Here is a 23522-nt window from a genome sequence, read left to right as displayed (position 1 = left end):
AGTCTTGTAGAATTAATTTCATTTGTAACAAACGCTTCTCTCATTAAAAACAGAAGAAAATGAACCTTCATTTTTCTCATATAATTTGAAATAATAATACAAATAAATTGTAGAATTGGACAACAAAAAAATAGAAAGTCAGAAAGAAAGAAAATAGTGAGTGAAACTTGAAAACAGCAAAAAAAACAACAAAAAAACATTTTATAGGACAATGTGCACCTCATTTATAGAACAGTCAGCAAAGAGATACGCACAAGACATTTAAACATTTAAAGTATCTGACAATAAAGAGCAACATTGCCACTGATATTGCCTGGATTCTTTTAAACAGATACTGTTTTTTGATGTCTGAACTGATACTGCATTATCAAATAACTGTGCTGCCCTTCACTCAAAGACGTTTTAATCAGTTTTATGCCTTTTAACGCCAACTCTGCTGTGTGTTGGTGTGGTTTTTTTTTTCCTGCATTTTGCACTTATTTTAGCGTTAAAAATCTTTAAGTACATATTGTCTGAAATAGAATGCAGTGCACACAGCTTGTAACTAAGAAAAATCCCAGCATCATTTGTGTGCTCTCTCACTTCTACAGTGCACTCCAATGAGACAAAACACAGGAGTGAGAGAACAATGGCTGGGGAAAGCTTTTTTTCCTCTGTGTGAATGACAAAGGACGCAAGTGGAAAGTATAGAAAAGATGAAAAATATATTGCTCCAAGTTAGGTGCAGCAGCAGCCGTGCAGAAAATGTCCTACCAGAATAACATCACACATTTACATTAAGCCTCAGGTGGTGCAAACAAGATTTTCTCATCCTTTTAGTATCTGTTGTTGTGAGTAAAGAGGAGTTTCTATAAGACGTAGTTAAAAGGAAGGCTGGAGCAGCTTCAGGATAGTTTGCAACAGCTTTCATCCCAGTAGACTGAGCAGTCACCACAAATTAAAGTTAAGGAAAATATAGGAAAAAACTCAAAATTGAAAGACTCCGCTCATAATTCAGCTGTTTCAGTATTGCTAAGGTTTGTGATTTACTGTATTCAACCATTGTTTAGATAACCAAAAACCAGAATCAGTGTTCTATTTCATTGGGCAAATAGAAAATGTAGGTCACAGTAACATCTTGAATATGACTAGTAGACAAAAGGAAATTCTGGTAATGGACGCTGGCTGCAGCCCAGCTCTCCAATGTTTAAACACTCTATTATTCTTATTTGTCCAAGTTCCTCATATCCTGTAGGAATTCCAATGTGGTTCCTTCATGTCATTCTGTAGAACACCTCATTTATCATCTGACTGTCCAAATGATGGACAGAGTCTAATAAAAAACACTGAGCAAAAGGAGTTACGTTTATTAATTTGTCATTTTAGGCGTGCCGCTACGGCCACGTGCAGCACTTGGAACACCTGCTGTTCTACGGAGCTGACATGAGTTCCCAGAATGCATCTGGAAACACTGCCCTACATGTGTGTGCTCTCTACAATCAGGTAACATTCACTCAGAAACAAAATGATATTTCTGTTTGTGACTTAAATTCTTCCAGAGAGAAGGCTGTGACATCTGTTCCTTGTACACCCAGTGGCTCTTTTAGTGCCCACAGGGCAGCAACATGAAGACTGTATGAGCATGTTGTGCATTAAATGCTTAGACTTTGTCTCGTGTTTCAGTGTTGCAGTGTTGACCGAACTAAATAATTAAACATATTAAGTCTTTTCCCTTTTGGTTTTAGTTGCCTAAAATTAATCACATGGTAAATATTTGATGATGCACATGACCAGCAGATGAAAACCTTGCACAGATTATTTTGTAAACAGTGCAGAACACTGCAGAGTTTAGTCAGTCTCGACTATCAGTAGACTTTTTTTTTGCAATAACTTTTAAAGTATTTTTATATTTAGTTTCAAATTTACTGTCAATTTGTGCTTCATCTAAACTAGATAACACATAACTATAAATTAGTAAAATATTAAATTTTACTGAATAATTAAAAGTAAGAGCACAATTTAATTATTAAATGAATCCTGATTATTATTTGCTGTTTGCCTCATCACCTTGCTTTAGTTTTTTAGTGTAATATATATATTTTTGGAAAGTTTTTCACATTCTGTATCATAGTTTCATCAGCTTAATGAAAATTATGAGAATGAATATTTTAGATTAGACTACAGATTGCTAATTAGTATTTCTTTAAATTACCTTCCTATGCAGTTCTTCTTGATTCTCGTCTCCCTTCAGTTCTTTTGCCATTGAACACAATTTCTCAGAATGAACTTCATCCTGGTCAATCAATGGACAGAGGGAGTTGCTAAAAATGATGACTTTGATTTTTTTGCGCTGTTGCAGAATTGTAGTGTGCTTATGTTTGCAGTTTGGCAATGGCAACGGAAGAAGCAAGTCCATGATGGCAGGCAATGTTTCCAGATATTGAGCAGTTAAAGTCGGAGCAGAAAAATGCTTAAGACGGGGGTTCCCAAAGTTGGTCGTCAAGGGCCGGCATCCTGCACGTTTTAGTTCTCTCCCTGGTGGTGGTAACAAACTTTTCAGCAAGTCAATGTTCCTCTTAGGCCCTCTAATGAGCCATCTTATAATGATCCAGGTGTGTTAAACCAGGGAGAGAACTAAAACATGGAGGATGCCGGCCCTCGAGGACCGACTTTGGGCAACCCTGGCTTAAGACATCTTATTGCTTTTGAAAATGTTGTTTGGCTTTCTTTGCACTTCTCTATGCGTAGACTTATGGTCTGTGGTTGTGCTATTCAAAAACACCCACAGATTTGTTCTGAAATGACTCTTGCACTGTTGTTCACTTTCTGGTGGGTTTGGAAGTGACAGCTTTTTGCCTGCAGCTGTTGTTTGTGGCAGGCGGGTCATAGGTTAGTAATTTAATACCATCACCTTTTTAAAAACTGTTTAATGCTGTTGTGATAGTATAAATATATTCAGGATTTAACTTAAAGGTTTTTATCTGGAGATGAGAGTAGAGAGTAGATTTATTCAAATTTTCAAAATTGTCTGTTGATATTCATAAGTGACTATATTCAAGAAATCTACTGATTTGATAGGTAAATACATGCCTATTCAGTCCACAAAAGATTAAGTTTTCATGAAAGACAAATATATTTTTATTTGAATTTATGAATTTACATTTACGGCATAAACATTTGCAATGTTTCAAAAAGAATGTAAGCAGAACGACTTGTCATAAGATAAGATATATATTTTTCTGTTGCTGTTTTTAAATGGTTACAAAACATCTGATTCTTAAGTTATGAATGTGGTATTTTGACTTATTAAAAGGACAATGAATCAAGTAACATTTACTCTGACCAATAGAAGTAAGAACATTTTTCAGAGATTTTTGTTGCACAGCTATCTTGGCATTAAGCTATTTATCTGGATTTTGTATCACCTTTGACAGGTTTCGATGTAAATTGAGAGTTTCAGCTGTAGCTGTGTTGATTTCTGACACGCACATGTGGTCTTGGTATAAACTAAGAGGTTATGTGATGTTCTTCTAACATATGTTTTGCTATGGCGTGCAAAAAAAACCCAAGTTAATATATGGCAAATTAAAATGTTATGCTTTGCTGTATTTTAACCATGTTAAGGGCAAAAAGGGGAATGAGCTGCCACACAAGACTTCAGTGTCTTGCTCAGAGATCTTAGATTACAGTAATCAAAGTGAAGAAATAAGAGCTTTTTCCTGCAGTTCTTGCGAAGCCATTACAGCATCAAAAAGAGTGAGTGGAGATCCTGAAATATGAATGAACATGCTCACTTTTGACTGATGTACAGTAAAACACTGTAGGGGGTGAAGGTTTGGAGAGGTCTGTAAAACCCAGCGTGCTCTTGTGAACATCATAACGGTTCCTATAAAGAGTATGACTACTTACTGTTTGTTTTGGGTCTGCTCAAAGTGAGGGATGTAACTTGGCACTCTAAAAGATGCCCTTCTGCTGCTTCATTGGGAAAATGTGGTGCTCACTTCATGAACATTAAATGAGCCCTCTCGCTCACGTGAAAAAGAGAGCGCTCATGTGCGTGCGTGTGTGTGTGTGTGCTATGTGCTGCACAGCTAATTTCAGTTGTGATGAATGAACTGCTTCAGCTCAACTGGAACACCACAGTCTCGGGAGTAGGGGGTAGTTGTGTGTGTGTGTGTGTGTGTGTGTGTGTGTTTGGTAAGCAGAGCATCAATAATTAATACTAACAGTTTGTAACACATCCACGTGATGTTCATGTCATCAGAACATACTGTAAATATGCTGGAGCTGCCTTCAATTTGGAGAAGAAACTGAGGAGTATTACATCTTACTAGTGTGAACATTTATTTTAAATAATGTGCTTAGGAGAAGGGTCAGCAAAGTAACAGCTCTGAATGTAAAGAAATATCAGACAGACTGGATGACTGGCTTGAATTTTCAACTCCTTGTTCTACTTACTTTACATCCTGCATGTTAATGGACCGTGTCGTCGCTCTTGTCGGTCCTTGCTGATGAGAATGACATTTCAATCAGCTTACCACAGCTACTGTGTCAGTGTGGACTGGTACGGCAGCTGTGGTAAGCTGATTGATCTCACAAAGCGTGTATCATAGCAGGGTTCCAGTAGGCCTGAAGCAGGCTTGTCTCGGATGATTATCTACAATGACAGTAAGAAAGGGGATTGTAGGATCGATTGGAAAAGTAGTTGTCCAGTGGCAGGATCAATAGATCCATATGTAGAGAGAAGAGTGGCTGTCTGCAAGAGGAAGAGATAAATGACTGCGAAAGACTGACTGAATGAAAAATAGCTTTCAGTAGGAAATATTAGAATAAACAAATTCAATCCATGCTCCTTTTGTGGCCACTAGCTTCAGCATAGAGGGCCTGGCAGATGTGTTGGTGAATGAGAACATGGCAGGAGTCTTTTGATTGGCAGAGAGATCCTCGAGACATGCTTGAAAAAAGTCATTGAAAAGACAGAACTGTGGTGAATAGCAAATCAGCATAAACACACGGACTGTCTGCCACAGTCAGACATGGAGTCATAAAGTACAATCCTTTAATGAACTCTTTAGAGGAGGCAGCGTTTTGTAAGCTGTGATTGTACATTCACTTAAACATGCGAAGATTGCTTTATTGGTAAGCATTTAAGAAATCCTTATGTGTGAAAACATGCCGAGCAACATCTGTTGCCTTTCGTCTACTAGATGTGACTGAAAAACAAAAGGTGAAAAGCTGTACACTAGAAGACATCGATTGGTGCCTAATTAAGTTGAATTTGTTGTTTTTGGTTATAATAAGGTCTGACTCTCAACATATGGTATGTTGACATGGCATTTAGACATGGTAAATATACAATGTATTATCAGGCTAAATAAGAATAATAAAAATAGCCAATCTGAAATTCCTAAATAAAATACCCATCCAGTGTTCAAAAGCTGGGACGATGTTTCTTGGCTGCCCGGGGAACGCCTGGGGGTTTCCCCAGAGGAGCTGGTCCAAGTTGCTGGGGAGAGAGACGTCTATGTCTCTTCTTAGGTTGCTGCCCTGGCAACTCAAACCTATTTAGTGGAAGATAAATACGATGTGTTGGAAGATGTTTTCTTTCAGGTCGAAGAAAGCCCAACATAAATTATTTCATTTTAGGCGGTAGAGTTACTAGGTGCAGTTAACCAGTATGATGCACACCGTTGCTCAGACCCCCCAGGCCGCTATCGTATCAAACTTTTTATATAGCTAATAAAGGCAATAAAGCCTGGTGTGTTAATCAGCTGTGAGTTCCTCCTACAACCCAAAACCGTTGAGATTTACGGTGTAAACAAGTGAAATTCAAATACAAACTTCACTATGTTGAAGCATATGAAACTGCCATTTAAAGCGTGGGGTGTTGTCTTTATAACTTCAACTAGTATAATTCGCAAAATAACAAAAATCTCTATTTTCTCAGAAATTGGTGGATTTTATCATTTTTCTCAATTTCTGTTCTGGCGACTTTTTCCTGGTTTCCTCGTGGTAATATAATCTTCATGGTGATTTTACTGCGATTATCCTTCAAACCACTCATTCCCCTCCTTATGCTCTCTTTAATAGTGACAACTCAAGAAAAAATCACCTGTTAGAGACAGAATTGAGACTGGGACAAAGATTTGTCTTCCAGCAGGACAGTGACACTGACATGCAGCCACAACTGCAGTGGATTTATTTTCATAAGATGAAATGACCAAGTCAAAGTCCAGAATTAAATCTAAAATTTGGGACTTGAAAATTTAAGTTTTCAAGTTTCTTTATCCAATATAACATTCAGCTCTTTGAAAAAAAGAAGTCTTTGTAAAAATTTAAGCTTCCAGATTTGCAAAGCTTGTAGAGCTTGTCATTGTTTTGTATATTAAATTAGGTGGCAAATACAGGTCATGTTTTTAAGATTTAACTTTAAAAAAATTGGAAAAACATTCTTTTCTATTATATTTTCCATTTTTTATTTCCACATTACAATTAGGCACTATTTTGTTCATATGTATCAATATTTTTGTACAATTTTGCAAATATCTGCATATGTTTAAAACCTCTAAACGCCATGAGGTATCTGTATTGAAAGTTGAATACTTTTATAAAATCCAATTTTTTACATTGTTTTTCGTGTCTTATATTGGCACTCTGGTTCATTCAGGAAAGTAAGAACTGTGTGCTGTATTTCTTGATTAGATGGTTCAAAATGAGTGACAGAAAACATCTGACTTGCTTGTGAACTATTTTTGAATGAAAAGCAGAATAAATATGTTCACAGCTGCAGAAATGAGAAATGCACCTCTACTGCTGGCATTTCAAGCGAAGATGTAGTAACTTGTCAACAATGACTCAAGCAAAGGAGTATTTTTTATAATTTGTCTTACAACTTCACAATCTGTTGTTTTATTTCCATGTATTTCACAAATTCAGTCAGCTGTGTAACTTTAGAGTGATACCATATTACTTTACACCACCAGTTTTGTCAAAGTCATTTTTAAATGGTGCCCTAAGCTAGATTCCTTTTAGAGGGGATTCGAGAGGTTAATGGTAATGCTGCTCCAGGCAATAATAGTCACAATAACCGTCACAGTGTATGTCTCCAATTTATGATGCTCTTCTTGGTTTATGACTTTTCAAGACCTTTGCACTCCCGGTTTTTGTAGTTGTAATTTTTTTTTAAACTCTGTCATCTCACTTCCGTTGTGACATGAGTAATGTATTTCAGTACTCTAATGGTTTGACATTAGAATACTGAATGTTTACATAAGAGTACATATATATTTAGTCTAATAACGTTTGTAAACATTTTTGACGTACGCAGAGATACTTCCACAAGCACACATGAAGTGAATTAATCCTTAAGTGTTATCTGATACGATGCAAAAAAAAAAAAAAAAAAAAAAAAAAAAGTCCTGTCTTTAATGTCCAAACAGTGGTGATATTTCAACACATGAATCTCTTCCTCATTTAGGATAGCTGTGCACGTGTCTTGCTTTTCCGAGGAGCCAATAAAGAGATAAAGAACTACAATAGCCAGACTGCTTTTCAGGTATGTGTGGTGTCTAATAGTAGCTGCAAGTTTAATTGTGTGATATTACATAGATTTAATGTTTATAAAGTATAACTTTGTCTTAATACGTTGAATTATTCCTTTTATTAAAGACAAATGATGTGCAAATATTTTTCGTAACATTTCCAGACGACAAAAACTGCTGAGTATGTGCTTAGGTTTGTTTTCTGTCGCTTAAACATTATCTCTGCTTTCCATGTTGTTTTCGTCCATTAGGTGGCTATTATAGCAGGAAACTTTGATCTTGCAGAAATCATTAAGGTCCACAAAGTATCAGATGTCGGTAAGTTGAGAATAGACGTCACTTTACTAAAGTTGATTAAATATCCAGCTGCAGCCTTTGTGCCAGTGTATTTATGTAGCTGATAAGAGTTTAAAATACAGACTGAAGAAGAATATAAAAAAGAAGAAGGATGTGTGAGGACACTGGACCGTGATGAGTTAAGCAGTTTCTCTGTGAAATAACATACAGGAAAACTCTGCCATCTGGTGTGGACAGCTTGTAATACCCCACTCCAAGACAAATTTCTCAAATTAGTTTTTCCTTTGGAAGCAACAACCCTAGTAAATCCATAATCACGTATAAAGGCTAGATATTGTTGCTTACACACCCATCTTTGTCAGCAAGTCGGGATTTAACTGTGATTTTCATTCCAGGTGATTAAAATTTAATATTCATAAAAATGATAAAAATCCCTATATCCTATTTCCTTTCGTTTCATTTAGATTTTTTTGTCTTTCACTCACCAGTCTGAATTTATTATTTAATATGCTTTCTAGTTTGACATTTATGGATGATGGATGATGGTCTAACAATCTGATAAGGTGCCATAAACTTTCTCACATTTTGTCACATTACAACCCCAAAAGATCAATATTTTACTGAGAATTTAAATGATTGGCCAACACAACATAGCACATAATTGTGAAGTAGAAGCAAAATGATGCATGTGCTTTTTTTATATAAATGAATATCAGAACAGTGTAGCATGCATTTGGATGTAGGCTCCATAAGTGCAGTGCCACCAGTTGCCTTTAAAAGCTACCTAGTTAGTAAATAGAGCTCAGCTGTGTGGAATTTAATCTCAGTATAAATCCAGCACCAAACAGCTTCATGAAGACCAAGAAACACACTGTACAGATCAGGAAAAAAGTTGTAGAGATCTTTGAAGCAGGGTTATGACTGCAGTCTGCGATATTATCTTCCTTTAGTCTGCGGCTTCCCTCTTTTCGTTTCTAGTGCCTTTCAGGGAGACCCCCTCCTACACCAACCGTCGACGTGTTGTGGCTGGCACCCTGCCCTCACCGCGTTCCTTGCTGCGCTCTGCAAGTGACAACAACCTTAACGGTGACCATGATCACATCCACCCTCCGCGCCCTCGAGAATCCCGCGGCCGCCCTGGTCACTCCCCTGTTCCCTCACTGCGCAGTCTCCCAGCTTTTGGGCAACAGCACAGCAGCCTTGGAGAAGTAAGACTATTATAAAAGGTTGTTAAAACCAACAGTGATGCCACTAAAGCAGACTGTTTGCATGGTTATTTACTCAATCACGTAGTGATGCTTTGTCCCTCTGCTTTGCGTCAGGGTCGTCATGGGGAGATCCCTGACAGCAGTCTCCAGAGTACCGGCAGCTCCAGATCCTCCCATTCCCGCTCACCGTCATTACATCACATGCATGAAGAGGACAGGCCGGTTCCCAGACGTTCCCACAGCCATGGCTACCCTCATGGACATGGTCCTCGTGGGAGACTCAGGTTTGTGACGATCTCTTCTGCCTGGTTTCACTTGTTATTTCTGGTTGTACTCAACAAATACCAGCTGATGAATACTGCCAATCTTTTTCATCCCATCTCTAATTCATCTCACCCTTGCCAGTCTTTTCACATATTCACTCTAATAGCTAATTTGTGACGTCTTTTGACTATGTACCTATTTAGATTTTGAAGCCTTGTTTCAAAAACCCAAATGTCCCATGTGGTGTTGCTGAGTCACTTGTTAGTCATCGGTATCATCGCATCTTATTCGATCTGCTCCAGTCAAATTCTGGAAAACGAAACAAAACAAAACAAAAAAAAAACATAACATGTTAAGAATCATGCAATCTTCATTTAATCATCAGTCAGTCATCATAAATATATTTTCTATTAAATGTGTTCTACTACAAAAGTAAACATCTTTTGGATTGTTACCCAAAAGATGTCTACATATTGATATTGGCTTTACTGTAATAAACTGAACACTGGTCATGTAAAGGTTTGCTGGTTATGTGTGGTGTAACTTTTGAATGATCCATGCTTCTGGGTGTTTGGGAATAATAACAGGCATGTTCATGTCATGTATAAACAATGGCCATGTTTGTTTATTATACTAAGCTGAGATGCTGTTTGTCTTGTCAAAGGGATGAGGAAGAATATTCTTGGAGTTTGTGTTTTAAAGTTTTAATGTGTATAAAGGCCCGATTCTATACAACTGTGTTTAATTAATGGTGCTTGCACAGGGCTGCACATGCTGATAGGAGCTAATAATGATCTCCCTTGCAACAAACTTTTAATCTGTCAGCTTGTTTGGATCATTGGATACATTTTGAGTTAGAGTGATTTATGTATTGGCTTCATTCTCAAATTGGAGCTATGAGTAATGATGTAAGACATCCAGCCCAGTTCAAAAGGTCCTGTCAAGTGAGGGCAGACTAAATCTAATTTGTTTGCATTTAACCAATAGATTAATTCAAACTAGATCACATCTCTGAGGTAATTGGTTTATTAGCTCTTAGGTTATAAGAGCTCAACCACATCCAGTATATATCCAGTGTACATGTGAAATGGTCTGATGTCTGATTATTTTCATGTTTAATTCCCTTCTTATGTCTTTTATCAAATATACTGTGTTTAATGAGGGCTTCAGCCCTCTTAGGGGTCTAACATTATGTCTCAATGAATTTCATTATTTTCTACAATATCAGCGCTGCACAGGGTATTTAGCAACAGATATCGCCTCAATGTTTTTTGTGGACATGTTTGGTCAGTCCAAGGTTGTTTGGGTGGAGCGAAAAGAAAACAAAAGACTAAGAGAATAGAAAGCAGGGTTAATATATCTGCTGAGTCCTGGAGTAAAAAGCCTCCTCTAAGCATGGAGCTGAGACCTTGTTCCAACCTTGGCGCTATATATTAAAGTAAGGAGAATGTATATGGAGTTCTAAAAGACCAGCTGGTCTCAATATCCAGAACCTGCATCCAAGTGAGAGTGATGGTGTCCTTGAATATTTTTTTTTTATGATATTCTCCCTCTCTCTTTTTCACTGTCTGACCTACTGTTTATGCCAGTGGTAATTCTAGCGGCATTATAGGTGCCAGGGGAGTGTGAAATTAGTTTGGCTGGTCAACAACAGACTCCTGTGAAACTCACTGTCACTTCCTCCTCCCTATTTGTGTAACAGGCTTTCAGGGTTCCAAAACTTGACCTTATTATGGTAGAAAGTTAATAAAAAAATGATTCAAAACAATTAAGAGAGACTGGATAAAACCAACTGCTGCAGTGTTCATTAAAGCAGACAAAGAAATACAAATAAAATCACATTAAGGTCTAGAAGTTTGGCCATAATAAGATCTCTATCTTACACAGTAGACAATAAAATTAGAAATACTGCCAGGTTTTCATGTGGTGATGTACAATTTTATTAGAAAAATAATATTTGCTTATGACACAATATTTTAATTAGCCACTTAATGTTCCTTATCTCCTAAGGAACACCGTTTCATTGTATTAACTTGAAACTACATATTGCACACTTTGGGTCTTTCAATCAGGGTGACTCAGGATTATCTGATTGCCAAACTACAGATTTTTTTAAAGTGGGTATACAATGAAAAGCAAGCTTTTTTAGGGTTTATCAGTGTTCCAGTAATAATTAATGAACATCACTGGATGAAGTCTTTTTGGATTATTTCTCATTGATGTTTTTAAATTAGCTCAAATTTGGCATCTCTTGTCTGTGACTGGAGTGGATTTGATCACAAAAAGTTCCAATTTTTAAAATAAAGTTTGAGTCATAAAATCATTTTTCGTTTTATGACAACACATTCCTGTTGGCATGAAGACAGCTTTATGTTGAGACAACCATGAAAATCGCAACGTTTAGACATGCCAACCCAGAATTATTATTCACTAACCACATTCTATTCAAAACTGGTTTAAGTTTTTGAAACGTACGAAGAAACATTTTCTGGAAAAAAAAAAAAAGAAGTTAAATCAGTAATTGTCGCATTCTCCTTCATGCAGCTTATTTTGCTATGTTCTGTTCTTTTGTTCTGAAGAGCATTACTTTGACTTTCAAGACGCTACCCTTATCCCTGCAGTTTATCCCACTCAGTTATAAGTTCCAAGAGTAATTTGATGTCCATGGTACGTTTGATGTTTGTTTGGTTAGTCATGTCCCTCCAGGTCATGAGTTCCATCATACTTAAAGGTCAACTATAAGCCTTCTGAGTTTTGAGTGTACCTCAGGGTCCTTTTTGTTTTATGCCTTTTCTTTCTTCCATTATTATTTCCCTTCATTCTGTCCCTGAAGAGAAGACTAAGTGACTCATGGGAATAAAAGTCCCTCCACTCACAGGTTTTCAGTGAGTTCTCAGAGGTCATATTTTAAACGAGTTTCTATTACGTTGTCAGTGTCATTTTCAACTATTTATTCAACGGTGCTGATGGACGTTGTAGGAAGCATTCAAGGTGAAAAAGAACATACAAATTATTGTTTCAGCAATCTTTATAAAATATGAGCAGTGGTCTGGAAGTTTTTAAACAATAAGACTATTGTCTACATATTTAAAAATGGCAGAAATGTTAATGTTAAGTAATAATAATAAGTAAATAAGTAAAGCTTCTCAGTAAGAGTTAAGTAGTGTTTGCCCAGCCAAACTCAATCTTTCTTAACAAGCTAAGATGAGGTTTTACTGTTTTGAATTGTGGATTTGCTGGGCATAACCTTAAAATGTTCTTCCCATGTGCAAAGTCCACAATCTTCATTCTTCTTAATAGCCATAAACACTCACATGTTAAGGAAGAAAGAATGAAAGGACACGGATTCATTCATGTGCAGCAAGGCAAGGGCAGAGTGAGGATCATTAGAATGCAAAGTGTTATGCTGATTAGGACTGCGCATCTCACCTTAGAGAGGTGGGCTATTTGAGGAAAAAACCCATTTACCTGCTAGGGCAAGACACTCATGCATAAAAATGCTTCACTGAAGCAGCTTAATTTGATAGCATCTGGGTAAATGGCATTAAATGACATTTTGAGGTGTTTCTTCAGATTTATGTCAACACTTTATAAAATAAACCCAACCTTAGCCAGCTGAACTCATTGCTAAGCTGTTCAGAAGATGACATATGATTAGCTGGGTTTACTAATTGTGATTGTAGGTCTAACAGAAAACATAGAAACAGCTTCTTTTATTTATTTATTTTTTTTTGTTTTCAACCCAGGCCTCCGTCGCGCAAGTTATATTAAAGTTTATGCTTCAGTTTCTTCATAGAAAACCAATTATGAAAAGTGTTATTTTAAAATACACTGAATTTCAGTTCAATTCCAACCCAGTATTTTTTGTAAAGAAAGCAAAAAAACAACAACAAAAAAATAAATCAAGTTCAATTAAAAACCATTTTAGCATGCAGTTTAATTCATCAGTTCATTTTAAATATCATTACTACTAAATTCAATTGCAGTTAAATCAAATGCAGTCTGATTGCAGCGATCGCTCATCCCAAACAACAAAGCAAACTACTGAGATCAATTTGAAGCTCAAAGCACAACAGTTTTCAGATATTGTGTTAAATTGAACTCAAATAGACAGTATATTTGCATATACTGTAATCATGAAAGCAGACTGAAGATGTAACCTCACTTGGAAAAATGTTGTGCTAATCAAGTTATCCAAATGTGAGAGCGTTTCTGTGATGGTATACTTCAAAGAGAGTTGAAAATGTGGTTGAATTGGTATAACAGAGCATGTTTGTTAAGCCTCAACGGTTTTTGCATCTCTCACGTACCTCTGAATTTCAAAAGACTTTACATCACACAGCCTCTGGTTTTATAAAGAAAGGTGAGCAGTTCCCTCCACATCCGAGATGTCTTGATGAAATTACTCTTGGCTGGCATTCATCCAGCTGTGAAGTTGAAATAGATGAAAATCTTTCTGGCAATCTTTTGAATTGATATCTTTGCCAAAAATAAAAGTGGCTGTGTACCTAAAACTACAGCTATAATGGTTTTTGTAAAGGTGAGGATGATAAAGTGTCTGCATAGCGCAGCCTCATCTTCCTTCTGCAACCCTCTTTAAGCTTGATAAGTGTGCTGCTGTTGTTCTACGCTGTGTCTCAGACATTAATATGCTGGAGCCACCATAGGCCATCAGATTCTATAGCAATTGGAAAGCCATCAGCAAATGGTTGTTTCGATGTTGGGTGTTTTGTGGGGAGGTGGTGGGTTGAGGGGGTAAAAGGAAGGGTTGAGTAAGGAAAAGGGAAATAAATAAGCCTATAAATAAGAAACAAGGAAGACAGTAAGACAATGAGAAAATATGAGACAGAAATCAGTAATTAAAATTAAGGCAACAGATAGAAATAAACAGAAAAACAGGCTATTGGACATGTAGTGTATCTGAGCATATAGTTGAAAATTTCTATGACACGAATGAAGTGCCAATGCAAATATCTTGATGTTTTCAACATTTTCTTACATCATGACCACAAACTTCATTGGGATTTTATGTGACAGAACAACACAAAGCAACACTTTATTACGAAGTGAAGGGAAATGGAGATATTTTTCAAAGTCACATACAGCATATGAGCTCCTTTGATCCGATACCGCTATGGATCCTCTTGCCTTTATCTGCAGCAGCAGAAAGAGTGTGACAAGTCAACAGGCATCCACCCTTACTTGGTGGATTACAACATCCACCAGAGAGATACTGGTGAAAAGAAAACTCACCAGGAACACTTATATGTTTGGAGTTTCTCATGAGGTGAGTTTCAGAACTTTTATTGTTTTTAGAACACGATTACGATACATACCATGCCACCGCCACACGGATCTGTGCCCGCCTGCCCGGCCCTGTGCTGCTCTGCTGCGGCTGCACTGAGCGCGCCATGACAGTGACCAGGCGGGTGAGCAGTTGTTTGTGCCTTTCTGGAAAGCTATATCTAGTAGCAGTAACACTTAAAGTAAAATATACATATGTTGGGCTCTCATCAGGCTGAAAGAAAACATTGTCTGTCATGTGGATTATAGGCATGGTGTAATTCCAGCTTCACACAAGACTCCATGACAAAGGCTTGCAAAACAGAAACTCACAACCTTATTGGAAAATGGGACACGAGTTGAAGATTTCCAAAAATAGATATTTCTAACTAGATAAGCCAGACAAAAAGTTAGATTTCTTTTCTGCACTCCTTCTCAATCGTAAATGTTGATAGTCAATGTTGGGAGTGTGGATGTATTGCTAAGCGATGTACATGTTAAGAACCTCGGGAAGCTCTTCATCTGAAGAAGATATGAAAATTAGAAAACTTTGAATCTCCACCTTTAGAATCTGCAAATAACTAAAACTTTACAATCTGGTTTATGCCCTCACAATAGCATAGAAACCACTTCCTTAAAATATCCAAAGATCCCTTCACTCCAGCTTGGACTGCAGCTCCAAGGAAAAGCTTATTCTTCCAGTCCAGTCAAAAACGTAGACTCAAATTCAATCAGGACTGAGGTAAAACTTGAAAATTCATGTTCATACTCTCCTTCCAATTTGACTCATCCTGAGCTGCTTTCCAAAGAGATACGAAATGAAATGACATCAGACTTGCTTAGCAGTTTTCAGGACACTCAGACACTTTGAAACCAGTCATTCACAGATTGAATGCAGGCTACTGGCTGGTAGCCACAGGTGCCCTGGGACAGTCTGATATGGAGCAAGATTTCAGTCTGTAGATTCACAAAAAGAGCTATAATGAAGCTCTTTTTGTATTTACAGCTCTTGCCTTTCCTTGTATTGAACGGAAGGGTTCATTATTTATATATGTCAGTTAAATACATATCCATGCCACACTGTTTTTTTTACTCTTTTGTAACAAAAGCTTTGGAAATTATTATTTGATATTTACTTTACAATTGTGCACTACTTTGTTTTGATCTATACCCGCAAAATCTGAACTAAATAAACTGAAGCTCGTGGTCGTAACCTGATTATATGTGAGAAAGAGAATGACTGTAAATATCAATGCTAATTGTGTCAGTGTTTCATTTCAGAGAATAATAAGGCGACTTTTTATACTGAATGAGCAGTAAACACACACAAGATCAAGTTAAGACGTAGAAAACTGATTTATTTTCTAAATGTATTTGTGAGTGCACATTATAATTGTTTTTTCTCTTAAATAAAAAAAGAAGATACTTGAGAGAAAGCTTTGGCAGCACAAGCAGCGGAATGACGCTGAATGCAACTTGCACAGCCACAGAGGTGATGATGAATGAAGACTAGGCGGAGCTCTGCTGCTGTATTAGAATTCATTGCTTGAGAGAGAGGCAGGAAAAGGAGAGAATGGAGATGCGGTGTGAAGCAATGTGGAGGAGAAGGATGAAAGCAGGTGAAATGGAAGTGAGAGAGAAAGAGAGTGAGATGGAGGGGATTCAAGGCAAAGAGGCAATGAGTCAGGAGCGACAATTAAACCAAATGGGCTGGAGCTTTTGCCTCCCCCCCACCCGCCACCCCTCTGCACACAAGTGTACACGCAGACAGACACACACACACACACATATACTTACGCAGCCTGCCTCAGGGAGCTATGGCGCATGCACACTCTCGGCAGACAGGCAGAAGGAGATCAGTTGTGCTCTGGGACTGGTGTGTGTCAGCGATGTGTTAGCGACATACTGGCAGTGGCGTATGCCATGCCAGTGAAGGTGCAATGCTAGCCGGAGCGGAGGGGGCTGTGTGTGTTTGTGCCTGGGTGCACAGCTAGAATGCACATAGAGGGCTTGTGGCGTGAGAGTGTGAGCGAGCCGTCAAAACGGAGGGGAGGCACGGAGCACAGCAGCAGCAGCAGCAGCAGCAGCATTGCTAGAGTGTGTGTGAGTGTGTGTGAGCGCATGTGTGAGGGGTGGAGGGGAGAGGAGAGGCAGACACGGAGGGACTCCGGGGAGAGGGAGCGGGAGTTGGGGAGCAGACCTAACCTTTCTCCTCCACAGCAGGAAAACCAGGACCCAAGGACAAGGGAGGATCTGTAGTCCAGCCTGGAGCATCTGGAGCACAGGGCATACGGGAGATTTCTGTTTGTCTTTTGGAGGGACTTTTGATGGAACCCAAACTCAGGATGTGCTTAACTAATGGGGGCTGCCAGTCGGACCTGATAGATCCACACAGGAAAGGAAACAGGGCTATTCCTTTTACTGGTACATTTTTCTTCTCCTACCTCGAATAGGATGCGAGAGAGAGGGGACACCTAAGAGGGAGAGGGTAAAAGAGAGCAAGGATATTGTCTTTGCTACTGAAGAAGAAACAGGGGGAGGACAAGAGTGTCTTGGAGGAAAATACTATCCTCTCATGACTCTCCTGTGGAACACTGACTGTTGATTGGCAGGTACTTAGGCATGCCTATGAATCCCTCCCTGGGAACATTAACAACCAGGGGGTGTCACCAGGTCGCTGTCCCACTGACGACCATGTCAGTGACAACCGGCTTCAGTTACCAGCTCCCTGGAATCACCACAGTAACATATGTGTTTGTTTACAGCCCTGGCTCAGTGCAGCGAGACCCAAGTCCACCTCATCACACACCTCCTGCACTGACAGGCCCTCTGGGGCCCAAACGGAAACTCTACAGTGCTGTCCCAGGACGTACCTTCATTGTGGTCAAGCCCTACACCCCACAAGGGGAAGGAGAGATCCAGCTCAACCGTGGAGAACGGGTAAAAGGCGAGTTGTCTTTTCTGATTTTTTTTTTTTTTTAATGTATGTGTGATTTTATCTGTCTCAATTGATTCATTATTAGGATTATGACCACAATATATACGGATGTACATTTATGCCTGCTGGTTGTCGTACAAAAATATGTGACAAAATATGGCTTGCATGAGTGTATGATGATTGACAGAACTTGAAAAAAAAAACTTACCTTGTTCTCTCATATCAATACTTCACTTTCAACCTTGAAGTCATTTCAATAATTTTTGAGCATAACATTGTGAATAACCATTTCACCAACTTTTTTTTTTTAATGTGTTGATTTCTGCTATTAGCAATGTTTTGTTTTCTTTCATGGGTTTGTGTGTGTGCTTTTGTCTCCATTCATGCTTCACTCCAGACTTTGACTGTAATGACGTAGAAGGTAAACTCCATAATATGCTCCTCACCCAAAATCCCCCCCCCCAAACAAACCTAAGTGTGTTAACCCCACACCCACAATGAAAGCAATTAGAGCTTGGCCCTGTTTGAATCCACTTGAGAAATGTGCACACTCCCACAACAAATCTTTGATCACTGCAAGGAGAGCGTGCAAATTCAAACAGGTCCTGTGTGCTTTTGGATGTTGGTGTGCATACATATGATGTGTTTTTCCACCTTTGGGAGAGTGCTTCCTCTTTGTGTGCACAACAGATTTTCTGCTTGCCCTTACCTCTTATCACCTGTCCACAGACACCCAATTCTAGACTGACCCCACACCCAACATCCTGTCACTTCACATGCATCACCATGGATCAGACCCACATTAGCTTAATGGAAACAGTTCCCTCATGTCCTTAGAAGGTCCAGAAAGAGTCGGGTGGCACTCATACCGAGACCTCTTATGTTCCTTTCAGATCTACAGAGGGACAGGAAGTTACAGCTTAAGGGTCAATTTGAAATGTCTGTCTAATCTTTGGGTGAGACACATAATCACTTACTTCCTGCTTCTCCTAATCTACAAAGAAATTATAAGCATGCCTTCTTACTTTTTATGTAAATCTATATTATTACAGGGAAAAAATGAAACAATCTGAATTATAGCCGAGCAGGCTTGAAAGGTGATGGATACTGAAGTTGACATAATAGTTAATGCAGTTGTGATGACTCAACAGCAGTGTAGTATACCTCCAACTGTCGAATGGATCGGCTGTCACCAGCTTTTACGCTGGTGCCACCGGATCCATAACCCTGCTATTAATGTGAACACCCAGTGTTTTGTAGTTCTCTCATGTTGACACATACAGGAAACAAGCTTACAGCATCATGGCAGCCAACACTATGGCAGTGCCAAGAAAACCATCTGGTCCTGTTATGCAATACTGACCATCACTATATTGTGATATCTATCTATCTATCTATCTATCTATCTATCTATCTATCTATCTAATCTATCTATCTATCTATCCCTCCTCTTTCTCGACTCTTTCTTTATAGTCCTAGAGAAGTAAATCTTGAATTTTAAATGAGTAAACTTTCTGTGTTGTACTACTGTACATACCATGGATTTCAGAAAATCAAAACTGACAACCACCGGGGGAAAAATAAAAGTGCAAAGTGGAACTCCAATGAATGACAAGAAGCCATTAAGGAGAGACAAGCCCTGGAATGGCATGTGCCATTGACAGTTTCAATAGGTTGCTGACATTAAGAAGGTCTACAAGAAGCTATAAAGTCTGATGTGATAGACAGTTACCAAGGTCCCAATCATGATAGCACAAGAGGAGCCACTAAGCACAACAGCAATACAGGGTGTCCTGGATAAAACCACATCTTATCTTTTATGCAATAATATGAACTATATAGCAGTGTTCAGTAGGTATGGTGTGCATCACATGTCATAATCGTGCAGGTGTTTATTTAATGTAACTAGAAAGGTTGCATTAAGATAAAATATGGCAAAAGTGTTATGTAGAAAACTGCATATATTAATGAGCACTAAAACACAAAACAAAGAATTAACACCGCTTTGCTACAGTTGTTTCAAGAAGTTTTTTTTTTAAAGTTTTTATGAAGAGGTAATGAATCAAAATTACCTGGAACTTTTAATTGACTGTAACTTACTAAATAAAATTCTTATCTAAATTGCCTTTTGTATTAATATTTTTTTTAAAATAAGATACGATTTTTGATCTGAAACATTTAAGTGTGAAAATAAATAAATAAATAAAAACTTAACAACTGGAAAAGAAGACAAGGGGTGTTTCCACCCCGTGTCTTCAAGGAGTGAACCAATTAATCTTATTGGTTGAGAACTAATAATTTTCAACCTATAAGATGAAAATGATTGGTTATTTTAATAGTACTTTTTGCTCCTTCAACTAAAATGTTTTCCCTGTTCACAGAGATTCTGAAAATTACCTATTAAGTAGATTTTCAGCCCCATCCCCAGAACCCCTAAAGAGCAAAGTGCAAAGCACTAATCTCTGTTTCTCCTGTGTTCTGTATTACTCCTTTAATCACCAGTTTTACTAGAGGACCATGTCTATGATGAGATCAGACTGGGTAAATCTGATTAAATGATATTCCTGTGTGTGGATGATTTGAGGAAGGGGATGATCCTTATATACACATATCAGTAAATGCCTAACTACAAATCGTTAAAAACAGTTTTAACAATTTGAATTTGGATTTTTTTTTGTCTTCAAGTCCAACCTAATATCTGACAAAATGGATAAGTACATATACAAAATGCATTGATGATATTCCTTATATTTCCGTTTCAGCATAACTGACGATTGTGCAGGGGTTTTTCTGATACCCCTGCACATTTAAACATGTCTCTATTATCTTGATATTTTTGACAAAGTAGCCTCAGAGCTACTGGCAAATATTTTCCAGAATAGTGTTAGAAAGTTTGGACTTTTATGAGGATTGTTTGCATAGGAATCTGGTCATTTTCTGATTAAATAGAGATATGGATAAAGTTTCTATGTCAGTTAAAAAGATTTGTTGAAACATTTCTTTCAACTATAGTTAGTGCACTTTAAAGTGAAAGCTTGGTGACCTGTTCATGTACAGAACACTGTTTGCTCTTGAGGGAGAATGATTCACTATATTAGCTGCATTACATGCACGGTAATTCTGTTTAATTCATTCATTTGTTCTTTTTTTTATATTTACTCATAGTAAAAAGTGGCTGCCTGGACTCCGACGGTAAATAGAGTAAATCCATGTCCTCTTGTTTGAATCCTGTGTGTTGAATCACTATAATTTAACATACCAGTAGAATAATGTAGCAACATATCTCACTTAAATGTCAGCCTTTAATATTTCAGATGACACTGATTATGGCAATGATTGTGATAAATGATTAGTATTATTATTATTAGAAGTATTTTACATTATATAAGATATTAGTTCTCATAAGTTGGTTTTGCTCTCTGCAAGTTTTTCATTGTATCTGGTGGGAAAGCATTGGAGTATTAAAGTTCTCAAAAAGAAAACACTTCCTCTATATTTATTTTATTTTCCTACTGGCAGGGAGCAATCACCAACTAAATGTCCAAAATTAATTTTTTGGTCCTGATAAAATTCTCCCTAGAAGATAGAGGTGTATGTTATTCAGAACTCTGCTCTTTGTGCTTGTTTTTATCAAGTATGTATTAATTAATTTACATGCCCTATAGCTGACGCCTCATGCATTGAAGACGTTGATGATTACACTGACTTTACCGATAACCATGAAGGTAACTTTGACGGTTTTCTTTTGTTTTCTAATGGCTAAAAAATTAATTCTGAACACTATTACAACCTGTGTCTTAAAATCATATCTTGTAATATACATTAGAATTTTTTACTCAGGTTTGTCAGGGTTGTCAAATCGCAGTATGACTGAGGTAAAACAAAGTTTACTATAACCAATAATAGTCCACAAAGGCTTCAAAAGCTGTTTATAAGATATAAATGTGTGGATAAATCAAAATTTTAGAGTCTGAAGTTAAGTTTCATCAGCTCCTTGCTCAGATTTAAGAATTGTTCCCAGCTTAGTCATGAACCTGTTACTATCCATCGACTTCTCTTTTGTCACCAGTTGGTGTCTCTAGTTTTGGCTACATAAACAGTCCTGCTGTCCACTATTTACATCAACATCCAGCTCTCCAAGCAGCCTGCTAGTCATAGGTAATTGAGCAGTTGGTAGTTCAGCACTTCCTGACAGCCGCCAGACCACAAAACTAGCAAGCATTTGTTTTCATTCTCTGTTTTTAATCTGACATCTGATGTTTCCATGTGTGTATGCAGCATTTGTCATACAGAGTGTGTACTGTGGGTTTGTGGTTTAGGATTCCTGTTGGGGCACTCCATTTGTAGGCCTCCAAGGTCCATCCCTAAGCCTCCTTACATGTGCTCCTTATCATACTCACTTCAGTGTTTGTTACCGCTCTTTCCCTTCTCTGATGTAATCTGATCTCATCATCCGGTTGGACATCTCTTGAAAGGCCACTTACCATCTCCATGGTAACAGGTGGTAACCAGGTCAAGCTCTTTTTACACTTGTGCGCACAGAAGCATCTGCACACTTGAACACACACATACACACATAGTTTCACTAATATATACATAGCCATATATATTTGTTGAAACTCATAATTCAAGCAAAAACACACAAAAAAATTATATTTAAAGGTACATAAATGTGTGTCAACATCCTGCGTCCCTCTCTCCTCATTTCCCACTAAAGGCAATAAGTGCAAGTTTGGGACATTCTTCACCTCAACAAGGTGACACATTTGAGAGCATGCTTCCGTAACAGTGTATTACATCTAGTGTGCACAAACACACACACACACACACACACACCAGAGCACATATACCCCCTCAAAACGCCATTATAAATCTTGCAGACAGCCATGAAAATGAAACCAGTGCAAGTAATGTTGAGATTAGACATTCACAAACATGATTAATGGGGTTTGGCCGCACCCTGTGTGTGCAGAATATTAACACCGCCATGTGTAACGGAGGACACCTACACCAGCTATAGAAACAAAAAACACCCAAATGCCCACTTGTGGCTTCCATTGGGTGGTTTCAAGGTCTACCTTTGCATGGGTTATGGAAGGACCTATTGTGATCTTAACACAAAGTAGGTAATGCATTAACTTTAGCAGACACTCTGCACACTGCTACATCAACTGGAAAATCTCTGTTAAACCTTTTATTCGAAAGAACATGCCCTGTTTTATTTCAAAAGCTTTAAAAGTTATTGAATCATATTTTTACATTGTTTTTAAATGGGTTTTCGACAAGATCAATAGCCTCTATGCAAATGATAAAGTTCACAGAGTGTCTCTCATTTTCATAATACAAATAGCTATTGTTAATACTGAACGCAAAGGCATCTTACAGTTACCAAGCAACAGGTAATGAGTGTATTTTGCAGCTTTGGCATGTAATTTGAACAAAATTTGCTTTTGGTGAATTTAGGAAAAAGTCTATTTGATTCTACAGGACATTTGGTGCCTGCTTTCTGTCTCAATTTTATTTGTCGTTTTTGTTTTTGTCTTAACCTTTTTTATGCATCAGTTTAGGTAAAACCATGTGATCAAAGCGTTGGAGACTAAATTTAATGTTTAGTTTCCCACAGTGAGACTGAGATGAATTAATTGCACTTTATCTCTATGCGGCAGTGGCATGAGAAGCATTTGGTGTGTTCCAGTGTTTTTTGTTAATGTGCAAGAAGTAGCATCCCTCCATTGTTGTTTGCATCAGGAAGTGTGTGTGCACGTGTCTGCATGTGTGACTGGCTTTGCATAACATGAAACAAGTAATTGCCTCCCACAAGTTAGATAAACTGCAGCCTTTAAGTATTCAACAACCAGCTGTCTGAATATCTGAGGCACACTTAGAAGAAATGCTGCTCTGCCTTATTTTTTCTTCATTTTAAGCCCTCTGTTATTTTAGTAAAAGCATGCTTTTCTATCTGCGGTTTACTCAAAATATTTGTTTTAACTGGCTGTCATTAATGAAAAGGAT

The 23522-nt window shown here is 37.9% G+C and overlaps 1 protein-coding gene across 1 annotated transcript in view; it reads left to right on the top strand.

Moving 5' to 3' along the window:
- Positions 1-18855, top strand: part of LOC106955771 (SH3 and multiple ankyrin repeat domains protein 3-like) — an 87050-nt gene extending 68195 nt beyond the window's left edge. Inside the window, exons 7-12 of the mRNA XM_015046153.1 lie at positions 1366-1482; positions 7457-7534; positions 7772-7838; positions 8796-9025; positions 9140-9309; positions 17338-18855. Coding sequence (XP_014901639.1) covers positions 1366-1482; positions 7457-7534; positions 7772-7838; positions 8796-9025; positions 9140-9309; positions 17338-17554 — 879 coding nt within the window. The 3' untranslated portion in view covers positions 17555-18855. The remainder of the gene's footprint in view (positions 1-1365; positions 1483-7456; positions 7535-7771; positions 7839-8795; positions 9026-9139; positions 9310-17337) is intronic.
- The last annotated feature ends 4667 nt before the right edge of the window (positions 18856-23522 follow it).

Source organism: Poecilia latipinna, unplaced genomic scaffold, assembly GCF_001443285.1.
Source record: "Poecilia latipinna isolate Pla-1442-1.1 unplaced genomic scaffold, P_latipinna-1.0 Scaffold766, whole genome shotgun sequence".
Taxonomy (NCBI): domain Eukaryota; kingdom Metazoa; phylum Chordata; class Actinopteri; order Cyprinodontiformes; family Poeciliidae; genus Poecilia; species Poecilia latipinna.
The sequence above is the reverse complement of the archived record's forward strand: the minus strand, read 5'-3'. Positions and strand labels throughout refer to the sequence as shown.